Raw genomic sequence first — 17,760 nt, 5'->3', positions numbered from 1 at the left:
TCAAAGATTCATTTATGAGAGCATTCGCCATTCGTCACGCAGCGCTTGCAAAATGAAGTATAGTCATTCAGGTTTCTTTGAAATCAAGCGACTTACAAACAAGTACTGTTTCTTTTCACGCGCTCGCAAACTCGGTTAGCTCTGTTCTTTTTCTTGATGGCGATCTCTTTTTTTTGTTCCGCCCGTTTTATTAACCTATATTGGTGGATTTGTTTGGGATATAAGCTATTGCGTTTTGATTCTAACTTGCGGTTTCCGCTAGACACCGCAAGAAAACCGTTCCTTCATTGAAACTTGCCTTTTGAAAACTTGAAACGTGTCGCCACTTAGGATCTTTCTTGCTTACACAGATAAGACTGGCTGAAATGGGTCTGCGCATGTAGGCCTATATTGTATTCGAATCTTAAGTGCTTTCTTTTTTGATTTGCGACTAGAAAGTGAAAATGGTTAGGTGGCGTTGCGAGATAAATGTGAAACGTGTGTGTACGAACAGCTGTAGAATAAGCCATTGTTGCTTCAGTACTTACTGACGCTGCTTCATTTTTTGATTGGATAAACTAAGCCTGCAAAACAGAGTTTTGAGAATACGATATCTTTGTTAGCTAAACAAAAGGTGATGTTTTGTTCTGATATATTTATGGGTTTCCCTAATCGATAAATACAGCGTGTTTTTGTGCTGAAAAAAATTCATTCGTCAAGGACCGCTCACCACGCACATGAGCAAATGGCGCGAAAATGCGAGGGTAAGCCGGCCGCGTTCCTTCGAATTCCCGGCACACCTGCCTAGCAAACACGTTTATAAATTTTTTTTGTTCGAACAGAAGTTTCGTTGTGTTAAATGGATATTATCTTGTCTTTCAGGTTGCGTGTTTCTGAATTGTTTGGCTCAGTTTGATAGCTTTGGCGTTTACTATAGTATTTCATTGAAATTTAGCCGCCTGGATTTGCGAGCAAAAATAGACCAGTTGAGCTAAAGACAGTGGTCAAATGTCAGAGGTTTTATTTTAATAATTTGTCACTTCAAGTCATGATCTGCTGGTGTAAATAAAAGCAACATGTTTTCATGCTAAATACAATATGATATTTTTATCTGACACGATTCATAGCAAATCTGTAATTCTTTCTCATCTCTGTACTTCGGTTTCTAGTTGTCTTTTGGGCACGTTCCCAAAGCACTTTATATGACTTCCAGTTTGGACAAATTAAACATTAGGAAATTTTGTATGGCCGAACATTTTAGATTCAACCCACATACATGTATCACATGTGTCTGGTGCCGACAACGAAATGAATTGTAGCACAAAAGAGATGTCTGAATTAAAAGAAAGATGATTAATGATCGATGAGTGCATCAAAGGTACTTGATTTTAGGCCTTGCGCAAGGTCGAGGTTACTGAATTAATACATCCTTTTCGCTAATTGTGACTATAAAGACGGCCACTGATGCAAGAATTGTGAAAGCTTGCGTTTAGCGAATTCGCGTTCATGCGTAAAACTACTCAATTTTAAACACGTATTGGGTAAAAACTGAAATAATTTGACGACGGACACAAGTTGGACTCAAGATCTTGTCGTAATACAATGATGTTTTTCCTCTCTTCTCTGTATCGTCCTTGATTCGTGGGAACGATTATATAACAGGTCGTGTTTCCGTTCATTCTAAATAAATCTGCCGACAATTTTTATCAGCGAAACTTTCACCTTAGGCGCTTCATTCACAATACTCCTTTTCATGGTTTTCATTATTGTTTGAAGAATACTTTTCGTGGAATTTAGCGTGGTTAAATTCCAGCTCGAATAAATGCCTTTTGTTTCTTTAGGGATTGTCAATAACGCCTCCTCCCCCAAACTTTTAGATTCCATAAAAGCACGGTGTTAACTTCCATCGTTCCGCTCGGATTCCCAAAGAAATGGCACTCATAAACTTCAAACAGTGATGATTGATGTTTGATTGATAGACGCGACATGCAAAACACACTTCAAAGTGTATTTTTAGCTAATCTTTATTATATCCTTTGATTTGGATCAGTGAGACAGCCAATCCGATGATTTAGTTTGTTTTGGGTGCGGCACCGATGGAATGCTGCAAAGAATAGAGCAGGCCAGCGAGGTCAACCTCAGAGAAGGACACTCTGTGTGTTTCATTATTCACAGAAAGCCTGAATGGTTCGAGTCACGGCCAAGCTGTGTTGCGAAACGAAATTTGTTTGGCCTCGTTCAGTCATGTGATGTTTTGAACGGTTTATTTGGCGACCTTGATAGAATTCAGTGTGATATTTTCCCATATCACATGGCTTGATTGTAAAAATAACATCAAGTTTTAAACTAAAACAGCTGGGTCAATAGTTTTCGGTTGATCTGTGATGGCTTGTTTTACATAGTCAGCGAATCTTGTCCCGACGTGATCGACCTCTCTAACCCGTCTAACTTATCTGTGCGTTCCTTTAAAAAGGTTGTAAAAGAAATGGAGTACCGAATTCCTGTGTTAGTAATTGTCTGCTACTGTTGCATTTTGTGTACTTGTTAAATATCGTGCAAGTTGATATAATCTTCTAAAGAATTGGCCACTGGACAAGAATTTGATTCACAGAGGGGAGGAGAGGGTCGAGTTTTAAAGTCTGCCGCTCAGGTTGTCTTACGCCAGCTGTTCATACACGAGAAGTAACGGCTGAAGTAAGTGCTAGAGGTAGCTATTGACTGGTCCAGACATAAGTGGTGATTTGATAGCGCTGTGTAGCAAATTAAATCTCTCAATGCAATGAAGAGGAACTGGTAGAGGGAATGTTGAATTTATCAGCAACATCTAACTGAAAACTCGAAGGTTTGGAATTGAAAAATACTGTTGCATACATGTCAACTGAAAAGCCCCAACACAGAACTTCGAAGTCCCGTTCAATTTTTATTCTAAACGTTCACAACGACTCAGTGAATCTTGTCTTGCTTAGAATTTGGCGCTACGAACTTTTAATGTCATACGAGTTTATTTTTTGTTTCTCTTTCAGTCTCATTTGCCCTCAATACGAGGGCTAGAAGTGAGTGAAAAATGTCCGCCTTTTTTTCTCAAAATATAGCTTTTTATGCAGTTTGAAAAATGATCTGGGACAAATAAACAGCTATAAACCAGGGCCTTTACTTATTTAATCTCCCCTCCCCCCTCAGTATTGTTTCTTATTTTTTTTTTTTTTACTTAATAAATCTTGTTTACAATTTCTCTGCTTCGGTGGAATGACAACAACTTCCGGTGCTGGCACCGTTCTGTCTCCTTCTCCACTTTCAATACAATCCCAAGTCATAGCGTTGTTCGCTATTAAAATTCCTCGCATAAAATCAGCGGCAATTAGTTTGATTATTGGCAGTGGCTTAGATTACCGTTGGATAACAAGCTTAAGGCTGCCAGCTCAAAAGCATTGTATTTACTGAATAAATAACCCTTTCAATTCCACGAGTGGCTACGATCGAAACGAAAGAAGAAAATCGCAGCTTTCGCTTTGCTAAAGAACGACAGACAAAGAGGGACCACGTGAAAGCTCGGCCCAATAGCTTTCATTTGAATGGTCGCACTCTGCGGTTTCATGGTTTCATCTTCTAACTTTTAGAAGAACCTTGTACAACGTAATAAACATTACGACATGAAAGAACTGCTCAATAGCTTTCATTTCAATAGTTACACGTTGTTTCATCCACAGACTTTTGATATAACTTCACGACGAGTCCACTTAGTGATATGATAATGACGGGTCTACTGACTAGATCAGAGTTAAAGACCTTGCTTATATACACTCCATTTTCGAGCCACGTTTTTGTTTAGTATTTTCGCCGTTTGTTATCCGCAAATGAAACGAGACTGCTGTTATCACGCTTTTGAATTCTATTACTGTATTGAAGTTGTTAAAACAAGTAGCGCGAATCACTTTTCCGGCGACACTTCGCTTCACTGTGTTTTCAAGATTTTTTCGTGTATATTTGCCCCACAACTAATTATATACTTAGCCGCAATAATATCGCATCGGTGTGTATTTGATATCAAACTCAATAGCATCTTTGTTGTTTTTTATATTTTTTCTCCGCACTGAATGTTATTTCGGTCGTAGCCCAATACTGATTTCAGCTAAACATAGAGTAATGAAGTGGAACTACTCAAATGTTAACTTTAATGATGCAGTCAAAGGAAATGGGGCAGTATCACCGAAAATGAATAAAGAATCTGTTATGTAACAAATAACATGTCTCGTGTATTCAGTGTAAGAAAATAGTTTTGTTCAAAAAGCAAACATTTTTCTTCCTTTGGATTACACCGTCAGATAACTATCCCAACCCATTCTTCTCATACTCTTTTTCAATTAAAAAACAAAATTTGTATCAGCTTTACTGATTTTCAATCGATAGCTTTTTTCTATGTCAATTGACTTAATTCGTTGGAAAATTCACATTCCAGGCTTTTATATTTATTTTCTTGTTGTAGGTGTTTTCTGTCTTTTAAACAGAAAAATATTTTTCACTTTCGATATCAATTCACGGCGCCATATGAAGTCAATGTACCGCTTCATGGTTTTTGTTATGAGAAAAGAGATTGTTTTTTTGAAAACTAAAAAAAAAAAATCTTTTAATATCATCTTTGCGCGCAATTGTCGTATTTCTACGCCTAGATTGGGTCCAAAACGGTGTAAAGTTATCGTCTATTTTCAATTTGTTTTTATTCCTTTTCAACCTTTCATTTTAAACTATTGCCCATTTCTATTGTTGTAGTTTTGTTTTCTCAAGGGGGCGTTGTTGTATTTTTAAAACTTCTATCAAAAGATCAACGATCCCTTGGACTGAAAACGTGTTTTTGTTGGTAATGCCGGCGACAATTTTAATTTCATTGCAGTGTAATATTGTTACGCTTTAACAAAAAAGCGTGGCCCACACAAATATCAATTTCCTGCTTAGTAGAAAAAAGTCAGAATTAGGGTTATGGTCCTTTCAAACAGTTTTGTTGGAATAACATCGCGGGTTTTTACAAGTTCAAAAGCTATCAGTATTTATTTACACACTGGAACGACAGTTTATCAACGCCCCCAAAAATATCAGGTCAATAAGGAAAATATCAAGCATGGCAGTCTAGTCATCTAGTTTATTATCTCCCTGATGGGCGTGATAACGATGGACGTTACCCCTGGCGGAAGTCGCTGTATGGGCGTGCTTTTCCGTTTCATCTCAACCTCTTTTGTGAATCTTTCATTTTGTTTTCAGCAGGACACGGAGTGATGGTATACAATAAAATCGGAGTAGATAATCTTGACGTATTGAAGATTGTTTTCCGGGTTTGCACCATCATCAGAAGCAACAACAGGATCTAATACAATGATGAACAGTTTTCAGCATGGGGTTACCCTGGAGGGTTTCGCTTTCATTTCATCGAAAAGAAATAAAAAATAATTATATATGCGCCATGGTAAACTGCGGTTATCTGCTGTTGCTATTTTCCCGCTAATTGCTAATTCGCAGGAATCTTGGAATAGATCAAAATTTCTACCGAAGGAATTCTTTGAACTGAATTCGGATTTCTATTTTTGTCCCTTTGTTCCCGTCTTAAAACAGAACTCGTGGCGGTGCTTCAGGAATTACGAACAATCTTTCAAAATCGTCTACGAGCTTCCGCTACTTAGTCCTTTTGTCATCGTCGATGCTAAGTTTTTAATTCTAATTCTGTGTAAAATGGTAGAAATCAGGGTTTTTTGATAAAAAAATGTCCGCATTCCATTTGGGGAAAGTTTCACCAATATTTTTATTGACGTGAGTGCTTATTTACTTTCCTGTGAAAGGAGAATGATTGAGGAAAACAACAAGTGAAAAAAAAGAAAACTTTTGGGTTTTGTCTATATCTCCAAAAGGTGGTAGGATTTTGATTCTTTAGCTTCTTGTCCAACGTATCAAATTCAACTGAGCGCTACCCAGGTTACAAAAGGCCGGGTTGTCAAAGCCATGTGTGTGGAAAATATCCAGAATAGAACCTAGCTTTTTCTCACCCAATTTGGAGATATATTCCCTCTTGAAATAGGGGGCATTTTCTTCGTCTCGAGAGCTCTCTTGGAGATATCGGAATTGAATTGTGGTCCATTTATATTTCTGTAGTTCTCGTTCCGCTGTGAATTTCCGCGCGTGGTCGTGAGGAACTTGATGAATGTTTTGACTGTCTGATTGCCCAGGCCAGACGAAGAAGAGAAAAAGCTGTGAGTTTTGACAGGGCCTGCCTTTTAGAACGGAATTTAGTGCGCGAGGTGCATAAATGTAATTAAGGGGCCTCTCTATGCAGACCTTTGCAGTTTCTTGCGGAAAATATAGAAGTGAATTAGTACATTGTGTAAAAACGTTCATCGTTACAGCGTTAAAAACTAAACTCCTCTCAGCTCAAAAGCTGTTACATAACAACAGCATGGAGAACACAAAGTCTGTTCCGACGTATGCGGCTGAGATATGCGGCTTTCTTCAGATCCCAACCGAGCGGGCTTCAGTCTCTTCTTCTACGTGCCTTCTACAAGGCCTTCACAATGCTCCCTGTCAACACGATTTGTTACCTATTTCTGTTCGATAATTTTCACCTTTAGCAGTGTGGTTTTGTGGCCAAACCTTATTCACACTGTCGTAAGCAATCAAACTCTGAAAATAGCAAACAAAAAACACGGAGAGACCCTAATGGGCGCAGGAATATTGCACGCACGCGTGCAACTATCAAATCGTATTATGAACGACCGGCGGCGAGTTGTTTTCGTGAAAATATGGCGACAGTTTAAACTTTACCCTAATTTTCGGCCGGAAAAGAGAAAATGACTGTAAATAAAACGCGTGGGATGCCACCGCTTGAAGTGGCACCTTGTTACTCCCGTGTTACAAGGTGGTGCAAATCTTGCTTTAGAGAGGAAAGGATTACTAAAGCAATCTTCATTCAATCACTGCGTGTTTTCGAGTTGTTTTCAATACAATGCTCAACGTAGGCCAGAAAGTCGAAGTTCCTAGAATAATCCCGATTTACGAAGAAGAATTAGTGGTATAACCGAGTCATGTTCACGGTTTGAAGTCGTACGTGAGAACTCAAACGTTGACACTTTCACGTAATGGCTAATTTGTATGCGTATTTTGAGGGCGCAATGATTTGGAACCCTCCAGGTCCTTCGTGAATATTCCGCATGGCGCAATCAGTAACATGCGTCAAGTAACGACATCAGGGGTTTGATATTTAGTGGAATTAGTATTTCGAATCTTTTGTTTTCAATTTCTAAGCCAACATTTATCATTTCAGGACAGAAAACGTCGGACGGGAAATCAAATCCAATCGCCAGCGTATAAAAAACGTCTTATCGTTTCCTAGAAGCCCTTCCATTGTCAACTTTTGATCAGTGTGCCGGAATCACGCTCCGTGATTTCGTCACAGACGAGTAAACAATCTTAATAACGTCATTTAAGATTCAAAGCAAAACAACACCAATCCGAGCTTTAATTTGCTTTGGGTTTTTTTCACAACAACACGACCTCCATTATGTGTTTAAATCCATCACCCCAGGGCTTGATTCCATGCCATCAAAACAAATCTTCGAACTGGTAAAAATTGCTCCCGCCCGCAAGACATGTATAAAACAGAAAGATGTATTCATTAACACACGAAGCACCATACTCTCTACTCTGTATCGCATCAAAAGAAACACGGATAGCGAAACATCAAGTGTGACTTACGATTTATTCGTTTCTCGAGTGGACTTATCTTCGCGGTCGTTGTTTAGTTAGGTTACCCGCCAAAATCGAAACATGATTTGGCGGCGGCGGCATTCATCACGAAATCAACGAAGCGCGATTCATTTCATTCATTCATTGAGAGTAATTTGGCGGTAAATTGCTTAAGCGCCCCACCCTGTCCCCTGGGACCAGAAACACAAAGACTTGATTAGCAAGTGAAAGATATTTGTGAAATGACAAGAAACAATCCTTCGTGACGTGTCAGATTAAGGAGTACGGCGAAAGCGCATTCTACCACGTACTCTAGATTTCGCCTGGAATCTCTGTCACCGTCTCGAGCCACACAAAGAGGGTTAAAATTGAATTTCCGAGTTTTGTTTGATTCGGGAAACCCGGTAAACAACGTGGAATAAAATGCATTGATAGATATTTTTCCCCATCGCACGCTACGCGCTAACGCGTCTGTCAGATTACAGTCGACCTTTGAAAGGATTATTTAGCCACCGTCTAGTGTTACACTCCCTCGAGAGCGTTCTTGATCATCAACGTAGAGATCAAATAGCAAAATTTAATTTGTCCTGTTCTAATCTTTCACTGTTCTCTATTTCTAGAGTTAAAATTAAGGCGAGAAATTTCGTTACACTTCTCGCAGTACGTCGTTATCACGTACGACGCGTAAAAACGCTGCCCTTTCTGGGAAATATTGATTTTCTGTTGTTAAAACGTTTACCTTGGTAAAATGTCATATGGATCACATGATAGCAGTGTTTATCTTTTCTGAGCACAGTCAGGGCTTTATCGCGAATTGCGGACGTGATTGGATGGCAGTAACAATCTGGATATTGTTCATTTGATTATAGTCAGACAAGGGGTTACGACCTTTTGCTTACGTCATCAAGGCGTGTCGTGCGTGGGTGTCGAAGAACACTCCAGGGAATTATTGTTTTTCAAGTGGGCGCACGCTCATTGGTTCGTCTTGTCACAAACATTTGCCTCCTATCGCCGAACTGTCATAAACCGGCCCACCTCCTCTAAAACGAATTTTGACACTTGATGTATAAAGCCGAGTGGCTCAGTGCTGGAACGCCAGTTGAATTAAAACCCTGAGTAGCGCGAGAAGCTACAGAAGAGGATACAGATTGTATTATTCGAACGGATATCAAATCTCCGCAGTTACCGGAACACTACAGCAGACTTATCTACACAGGATCACTTCGGGTTGTTGCGAAAATTATTTTCAAGATCATCAATCCAGAAAACTTCACGAATTTATTTAATACATTCCGATACTCGCGATTGTAACCGATCGACGAACTTACAACCAGTCAAAGACCTTAAACTACATTTTCAAACTACCGCCAAGTTACTTCAGGTTAGTACCTTCATTATAACTGACTAATTTCACTTGATTTCACAAGAAGCCCGCTGTAGTGAAAGAAGTATTCTCATAATTCCTTGGTGTGATTTGGATGTGCTTTTTTAACTTCTCTGCCTTTTAACATTTGTTATTTGTCTTGTTATTCTTTAGAAATATCATAGAAACATGTACGGATTGAGCGCTGAACACAACGTTGTCCCCGACCCATCGGTCTATGCTCAAGTAAGCTAACTTTACTTAACTCGTTCAATTATCTTCACGAGTTTCGACAGTGATTTAAATCGACGGTGCTTTCACTCGAATCAAACACAAAGTGAGAAACTGTTCGCCGTTTAGAAAGTTTGTGATTTCTGATTTTTTTTCATGTTTTATTTGGTTTGATATTAGTAGTTGGGGTTTTCCAATATCGCTTAAAAACATGAAATGTTGACTCCGTAAGTTGCCGCTTCGTGTGAAGGAATGCTTGGGCCGCTTAATTGTTTGTCCTAAAAGTGTTAATGTCTTATTTTCTAAACGTAGACACACAGAGACTCGGCTAAAATTTCTTATTTTTCAAGATATTTTTATACGGTTACTTTTAGAACTTCTTGACTTTTTAAATGTTGTGAGTACAGTTCATTTTTGCGAAATAAATTTCGATGGAGGAATACGTGCGTTTTGAAAACTTGTGATGACTCGGGATTTTTTTTGTTGCGGTTGAAAAGAGTTAATTGTTCCTTTAGCATTTTGATGAAGGTAGTGTTAGAATGGTTTTGTTATGAGCCGCTTTCAATCCATTTGTCCACAAAACAGAGACAAGAAAAAGATTTCACGTTATTACCATGTGCATAATTGGGTAACACATCTAGTCAAAACAGATTCTGCTGTTGTTTTGGCCGCTCTATTAGCAGAAACTTCTGCTCAACGCTAATTTGTATTTGAAAGACCGCGCGGTTTTTCTGTGAAGGTTCTAATAAAAATCCTTTACGCTTTTCTTTCTAGGAGCTGCTTCCAGATGACCAATCGCTTTTCGATTCTTCATTCAACGATCCCTACAAGCCGCTGAAACCAACGCACAAAAGCGATGGGAATTACTTCAGCAAGAAGCGGCCTCTTGAAGCCGAACTCGAGGAACCACTCGCGAAGAGACCCTACGTCCCGAGCAATGATTTCGTCGAGAGAAACTCGCCCTCCCCTGTCCCACAAAATCTTTCGCACGAGAAACGAGTCATCGTTCCAGCTGGTAAGTTTAACAAATTCAAATTGTCAAATTTTGTCTAAGAGCTCTCGACACTTCACGACACACCCAAGAGATCGAGTGTCACTCTAAGATCAGCTGAAACACTCATCGGCTCGTGTTACTCTGTATTACTCGCTGATTGGGTTTCGTAGAAGTATTCAAGGCTTTGTAAGTCTTTATAAGAGGGGGATTTAGGGCGGTCTTGCTTCAAACCGCACCCCAGCTATTTGAGTTTGACCTCGGGACGTGAAAATGAGAGCGTTTACTCGTTAACCGCAGACGATTAGAAGTTACGCGATAAAGGATTCGAACACGAAATCAAAGTTAGTCGAGAAAGTAGCCTTCGCCAAACTTGAATTTCAACTATGTAGAGATAATGTTTAAGATCGACTTCACCGGAAGATGCAAATATAGATTGCCTAATTTTGATAATAAAAAAGAACTTCCCGCTGGGCGAGGGTATCTTTTTCTAACCCAAAGAGAACACAGGGATTGAAGTTATATTTTTGAAACACGCTATTATTTCCTTTCGAGTTTCAAATAAAGCTTGTTTTTGATTTCTTGTTCGTTAAAAAAGTCAAAACTTGCCAAACACACTTGATAGTGCCCTCTTATATTACCGACTTAAAAAATTTTGAAATTCAGAATTATTGCCCAGATTTAGGGCATAAACCCTCATAAAAAAACATTCCCCTACAATTTAAAGTTACAAAGCCACTCAAGCAAGTCATTATTTTAAGTAAGATCTCTGTGTTACTCGACTAAATTTCTGTTTCATTTTGCGTTATTAATCAGATCCTTTGTGCTGGACCAAGGAACATGTTCGCCAGTGGATTCAATGGGCAATCAAGGAATTTAGCCTCAAAGATATCGACGCCGACCGATTTGACATGGACGGAAAACAACTTTGCAAGCTGACCAGAGAAGGCTTTATGAAACTCGCCCCAGCTTACAATGGAGACATCCTCATGGCCCATTTGTGTGTTCTACGAAAAAGTAAGTTGTGTTCTTAACCAATTGTCAATAGCGAAGAAAATGGAGTGAAAATGAAAGGAAAACCCGGTGTTCTTGAGGAAAATTTCGTATGCTCTTCAAAGAGTAGAAGTTTTTTGCTGCGTAATGATGGGGTGGTAGGAAAATAAATTGGATTAGGACAAATCTAATTTTCAGTGGGGTGGAGGTGTAAGTAGATACTTAAAATTTTAAAGTGAGAAGCGAGCACGCAACGTCTTCAAAACTTGAAGTTATTGATACCTTTCTTGTGTGCGTTAAAACTTGTTGTTTTTGACGCAACTTTGTTTACTCACCCATTTGTTCTGTTTCTTTCAGCTCCCCTCCCAAATCTCACGTCTGATGACATCGACAGCGCACTCGCTCCCGCCTCAACCCAAGGTAGTTGAAGAAATTTCTCCTTTTTTTTTCTTTTTCTCGTTATCTGTCTTGATCTCTTATCCTTTCAAACTCAGCTGTAAAGCAATACCCCTAGATAGCAAAGCTCTTGTCCCCCCGCGAAGATCTTGTTTGTGCAAATCTGAATTGATACAGCTTGAGCTGATTTGATTGAGTTACATGTATTGTATTGAAACAGTAAACTTACAAATATTTTTTGTTATTTTCCTTTTTAGCGACTTATCACACTCCCTCGCCGCCTCTGTTTGATTCAAGACAACACCCTGTTATCACAAGTAATCCATCAGTGGTTCCCAGGAGCTCAGAACATGGTCTTCAGGGGCGATTCAATTCAAATGGTGAGTTGAGATTTAATGTATTTTCTCTCAAACAAAACACACACACGAAGAAAGGGTTTTCACATGATTACTTTTCTTATTGTTGATCCTGATTTAGTTGTTTTTCTCTGTATTTTTCTAAATGTTTGTTTTTTGTATTTGTTTCTAGAATCCTTAGAGAGAAGCCAAGCTTCATGGACGGCTCCATCTTCAACTGCAAGACTGTCGCACATGAAAGACAGTGTTGTCCCATCGAGACCAATGTCTGTTCCCGAGTCCCAGGCTCTCCCGAGCTCTTTCTCCAGTGGCAACATTGCCAACCGCCCTGAGCCCTCAAGCACAGGCAGCGGACAGATCCAACTGTGGCAGTTCCTCCTCGAGCTCTTATCTGACCCCAAGAACTCGACTTGCATCGCTTGGGAAGGCGCCAACGGCGAATTCAAACTCGTGGATCCCGACGAAGTCGCCCGAAAGTGGGGCGAGCGCAAGAACAAGCCCAACATGAACTACGACAAGCTTAGCCGAGCTCTGCGATACTATTACGACAAGAACATCATGACCAAAATCCACGGCAAGAGATACGCCTATAAATTTGACTTCCAAGGACTCGCCCAGCTTAATCAACCAATCACGTCCGACGCTCAGGCGCATGCTCAAGCCGCTTACAAGTTCCCAGGCTCTGATTTCTATGCCGGTTTTCCCGCTGCTTCCTCCCTGTTTCCACATCCAGCCGCCAACAGCTGTTACCCAATGTCCTATTGGGCGCGAGCCCCACCAGCCTACCCCCAGTCAAGACAGATGTATGGACACCCCCTGGGAGCAGGAATGACGTACTACGCATAGACATTGTACAAAATATACGCGAAAAACAACATAAAAAAAGAACTTTATAAATAAATTGACTTCCTCTGCTGTTGAATTAGCAGAAACATAAGGCGCTCCTAAGAGGAATTATTTTTAACCAAAGTTCTATTTATTTAGAAAAAAAAAAAGGAAAATACAGAAGCTTGTAATTCGTTTCTGAACGCGAATATTTTCTAAACAACCTTTAGGGATTCGCTCTCTATTTTTAACACAAACGTGAAAAATCTTTATAGACAATTTTTTCGGAGAAGCTTTTCTGTTGTTGTTGCCGATTTAAGAGTTGAAACATGGTTTTGTTACAAAGACTGCTTTCCAAAAACACCTTTTAAAACGTTACCAGACGGTTTCTCTGTACAGTTACTGTAAATAACGAATTAGAGGTCTTTTAGGTACTTTTCTAGTTAGTACATTACATTTTCGTTGATGTTGAAGGCAGCGACTGTATATTTTAAGAGATGCAAACTGCATAAAATATTTATGACACAAGAAACGTCTTATAAATAATATTGTATATTTGCTTATGCGGAGATCTTTATCAATTGTGAAAGAAAACGAAATAGATAATTTATAATATTTTTTACAATTTTGTACGCGACTTTTTAATGTCGCATAATTTGGTGAGAAAAACCGACATCATTGGATGTAAATAAAAGAAATATATGTTTCAACATTAATTCTTGTGTTGATTCTGTTTCACCCCTTAATATCTTACAACTGGCTGGGAGAACCTGTATCTCGAGGCCTTTTCGAAGGGCTAGGTCGAGATAGTTTAGGCGGTTTGGTGTGACTCTAACATACAGAATAGTCTTAAAATGGAAAGAAACCCGGAAAAATACGTTCAAATTAGACGTTAAAATCTACTGAACAGTTACATCAAAGACAATTTTAATCACTGCGATGATCTAGTCCCTTGTTTATTGGTAACTGTTCGCCTTTTAGTTTAAACTCCATTCCCAATTGAATTTCTCATTTCAGAAGGATTTTTATCCATACATCCTCCCAAAAAGTATTTTGGAGTAATGGCTAGTCAAAATCTGTTGTGATGAATTCAGATCAGCATCTTAAATCTCCATAGGCAAATAATTTTGATGAGCGATGAAATTCTCAGAACACCTAGTACAGAAAGTATAAGGAAGCTGTAAGGAGACAAGACAAAGATTCTTGGAAGTCGGGAGTTATGTAGTTCTGGGTTAACGTTCATGAATATTTTAACAACTAAGAAGAAATTATATGCCGGAAATTAAACTATGAAGTTCAGGAGATTGGTTGAGTGTATCAGATCTAACGGTTCGTGTATTTTCTCGTATTCTGCTGGGTGTGGTATCGCAGTGAAGTGATTAACGGTGCTTTTCTCGTCCAAGGGTTGTACAAAATCGTTTTACTGATTCAGTTGTTGATCAAGTCAAAGGATCAAGCTACTGCCGATGTCTATGGAACTTTTTCAAATCAGTGCAATCATTGCATCTATGTAATCACTAGATATGTTCAAGCGATATGCGCCCGATAGCGATCAGCGGCCTCTTTCAAAGTAATATTTATGCCAAGTAATTCGTGCTCGAAAAAACGCCGCATTGTTTGAATATAACAATGTTTGCTTCGTTCGCCACCAAATTAAGGTTGAAATTAAGATACAGTTTCTTCAACATTATTTTTACACGGGCGTATATCAAGTAAAGCCGAGTTTCAGCGGACTGTTGTTTTTAATTTGGCACGAAAACAAATTCAAAGAAAGTGCTAGTTTGTATCGCGTTCACCAACCAATATTTAAACCGTCAAGTCCACAAGAATATTCTTCAAGGAAATCATTTCACGTATCGAAAACACGATGAAATTCTATCACGTACCAGCAGGCCTGGTTGAGACGTTGGTAGAGGGGTTGATAGAGAGAGACATGGGTATGAAATCGATGTGTAGACAAAGCAAATCATTTTGATGAGTTTTGAAATTCTCACAACACGTAATACAGGAAGTATAGGTAAGCCGTAAGGGGACATTTTAGGCTGAAACTCGAAGGTAGATGTTCAGGATAAAGATTCTAAGAAGTTAAGGGTTTTGCATGTAAACCACGAGAACAATCAGTTAAAAAGCTCTAATGGTTAGCTTATTGTTTTGGTTGTCGATTTCGTTGTTTTTGTACTTTAATTTATCTTTTGTCTGGTTGTTTCTTTCTTTACTTTTTTCTTTACAGTCACATTCTGTTATAATAACCTTGCACGTTGTGAGAACGAGAGTTCTATACAGTTTCTAAAAATATCTTCAAATAGAAGAGGAGTAAGTCCATGTCCGCTTGTATTGTGGGTGATTAAAATTGTGATGACTATATAACTGAAACGAAATAAGCTGCAAAGCCGTGAGCAAAGATCCTTAATTGAACGCTGGGACTCACAGGAGATCTAACTATGCAAACTTGAAAAGTAAAACGATGAGAAGTCATAGACTACTGCAAGGCTGACACAACAACGTTTCGGCTGACCAGACTAGAGTTAGGACTACTGATACGTGCCCAGTTGCGCGACTGACCTCCTAGTTGAGCTGTTAGTTTGCGGCAATTTTAACTGCATTACTAATCAACAAAACAAAAAGTTAAGTGATTTTAAAACGAGGCATTTTCAAGTTACGCGATCCAACTTAAAGTGGCCGGTAGGGGCCGGTTATTAGAAATATAGGTCCGCAATGCAGAAATCTGTGTTCAGGTTCTTTAAAATCGTTTGATTTGTAACAAGTTAGCGTGTATTTTTATGGGCTCCTTTTTCGTTTCTTTTTCTGTCATGCTGTTTTGCCTTGGTTCTGTAGCATCTTGAAAATCCCTAGACAGACATGCTGTCACCCAATGACTGACAGCAACTGCGCGCTCTGCAATAAATCAAGGTCAGGTTAGTGGTGGCCATTTAAGAGATGCAAATACCCTGAGTGGTACATGGCCGAATTTTAAGCTCAAAGAGATACCACACCTTCACTTAAAGTTTAGGGGTCTCCTTGGGTTGTGTTCTCAGGCGTTAAGACACAATTATTATTCCTCGGTATTCATGGTGTTATTCATCACTTTGGATTATAAATTGTTACCTATGATTTGCTGCGGAACAGGCGTGAAAGAATGTTAACTTACGATAGACAAGCATCGAAGCAGTGGGGAGCGGTGATATATTAGCGAATGAATGAAAGTCGGAAGTTATGTAGTTGTAGGTTAACGTTCGTGAATTTTTTTTCAAAGGGGGTCAATTTGCAACTAAGGAGAAATGTGTTTGAAATTATATGCCAGAAATTAAACTATGAAGTTCAGCAGATTGGTTGAGTGTATTAGATCTAACGGTACGTGTTTTTCACGTATTCCGCTGGGCGTGGCATCGCGGTGAAGTGATTAACGGTGCTTTTCTCGTCCAAGGATTTTCTGAAGAAAAAAGCGTTGGACTGATCCAGTTGTTAATCAGGTCAAATAATCAAATTATTGCCTATTTCTATGAAACGTTTTTAAATCAGTGCAATCATCGCATCTTTAAGCACTACATATTTTCTAGCGATATGCTCCCGATAGAAATCAGTGGCCTCTTTCAAAATAATATTTAGGCCAAGTAATTCGTGCACCAAAAAACGCCGCAATGTTTGAATATAATAATGTTTGCTTCGCTCGCCACCAAATTAAATAATGTTAGAAATACAGTTTCTTCAAACATTATTTTTACACGGGCGTATATCAAATTAACCTGAGTTAATTATATGCCGGAAATTAAACTATGAAGTTGCAGATTGGTTGAGTGTATTAGACCTAACGGAACGTGTTTTTCACCGCTATGTGTGGTATCGCGGTGAGGTGATTAACGGTGCTTTTCTCGTCCAAGGATTTTCTGAAAAAAAAACCCTTGTGCTGAACCAGTTGTTAATCAGGTCAAAAAATCAAGTTACTGCCGATTTCTGTGGAACGTTTTTAAATCAGTGCAATCATCGCATGTATATAGGCACTAAATATGTTCTAGCGACATGCGCCCAATAGCGATCAGCGGCCGCTTTCAAAATAACATTTAGACGGCGAGGTAATTCGTACACTAAAAATGCCGCAATGTTTGAATTTAATAGTGTTTGCTTCGTTCGACACCAAATTAAGCTAGGTTAAAATTAAGATATAGTTTCTGTAAACATCATTTTTCACAGGCGTATATCAAGTCGAGTTTCAGCGTACCGTTGTTTTTAAAATGGCACGAAAAACAAATTCAAAGAAAGTGCTAGTTTGTATCGCGTTCACCAACCAATACATAAACCGTCCAGTCCACAAGAATATTCTTCAAGGAAATCATTTCACGTATTGAAAACACGATGAAATTCTATCACGTACCAAGTTAAACAAACGTGGAGGAGACGCGGTAGAGAGATTGGTAGCGAGAGTCATGGGTCTGAAATCGATGCGTAAACAAAGCTAATCACTTTGATGAGTGAAGAAGTTCTCACAACACGCAGTACAGGAAGTATAAGGAAGCTGTAAGGAGACAAGTCAAAGATTCTTGTTGTTGTACTTTGTTTTTGGTTCTGTTTGTTTGTTTCGTTATTTGTTATGTTTTTTTTTCTTCAATTCCCAGTCATATTTTGTTAAAATAACTTAACCTTGCTCGTTGTGAGAACGAAAGTTCTATGCATTTTTAAAAATTATCTCCACTTAGGAGAGGTGTCCGCTTGTATTGTGGGTGATTAAAATTGTGATGACTGTGTTGGAGCTGAGATCAGGACTACCGATATGTGCCCGCTTACGCGACTGTCTTCCTACTTGAGCTGTTAGTTTGCGGCATTTTAACTGCGTTACTAATCAACAACAAAAAAAGATTAAGGGTTAGCGTTCATGAAGATTTTTTAAGGAAGGTCAATCAACAACTAAG

General features: G+C 39.0%; 1 protein-coding gene across 1 annotated transcript; it reads left to right on the top strand.

The window, feature by feature from the left end:
* The first annotated feature begins 8,814 nt into the window (after nt 1–8,814).
* On the top strand, nt 8,815–13,572 carry LOC110057285 (transcriptional regulator ERG-like). Its single transcript, XM_020763877.2, has 7 exons — nt 8,815–9,082; nt 9,239–9,310; nt 10,070–10,310; nt 11,103–11,303; nt 11,637–11,699; nt 11,933–12,055; nt 12,204–13,572. Exons 2-7 carry the CDS (start codon nt 9,254–9,256, stop codon nt 12,875–12,877), a joined length of 1,359 nt encoding a protein of 452 aa, XP_020619536.1. The 5' UTR covers nt 8,815–9,082; nt 9,239–9,253; the 3' UTR covers nt 12,878–13,572.
* Nucleotides 13,573–17,760: the final 4,188 nt, after the last annotated feature.

This window comes from Orbicella faveolata, unplaced genomic scaffold (genome assembly GCF_042242905.1).
Source record: "Orbicella faveolata isolate gen_17 unplaced genomic scaffold, um_ofav_v1 contig_25, whole genome shotgun sequence".
In the NCBI taxonomy this organism is placed as follows: domain Eukaryota; kingdom Metazoa; phylum Cnidaria; class Anthozoa; order Scleractinia; family Merulinidae; genus Orbicella; species Orbicella faveolata.
The sequence above is the reverse complement of the archived record's forward strand: the minus strand, read 5'-3'. Positions and strand labels throughout refer to the sequence as shown.

Excerpts from the sequence above, each read along its gene's own strand:
- LOC110057285 (XM_020763877.2), top strand. The coding sequence starts at position 9,254 with ATGTACGGATTGAGCGCTGAACACAACGTTGTCCCCGACCCATCGGTC. Across the intron at positions 9,311-10,069 it reads ACCCATCGGTCTATGCTCAA|GAGCTGCTTCCAGATGACCA; the intron begins GTAAGCTAACTT and ends TTTTCTTTCTAG. Across the intron at positions 11,700-11,932 it reads CGCTCCCGCCTCAACCCAAG|CGACTTATCACACTCCCTCG; the intron begins GTAGTTGAAGAA and ends TTTCCTTTTTAG.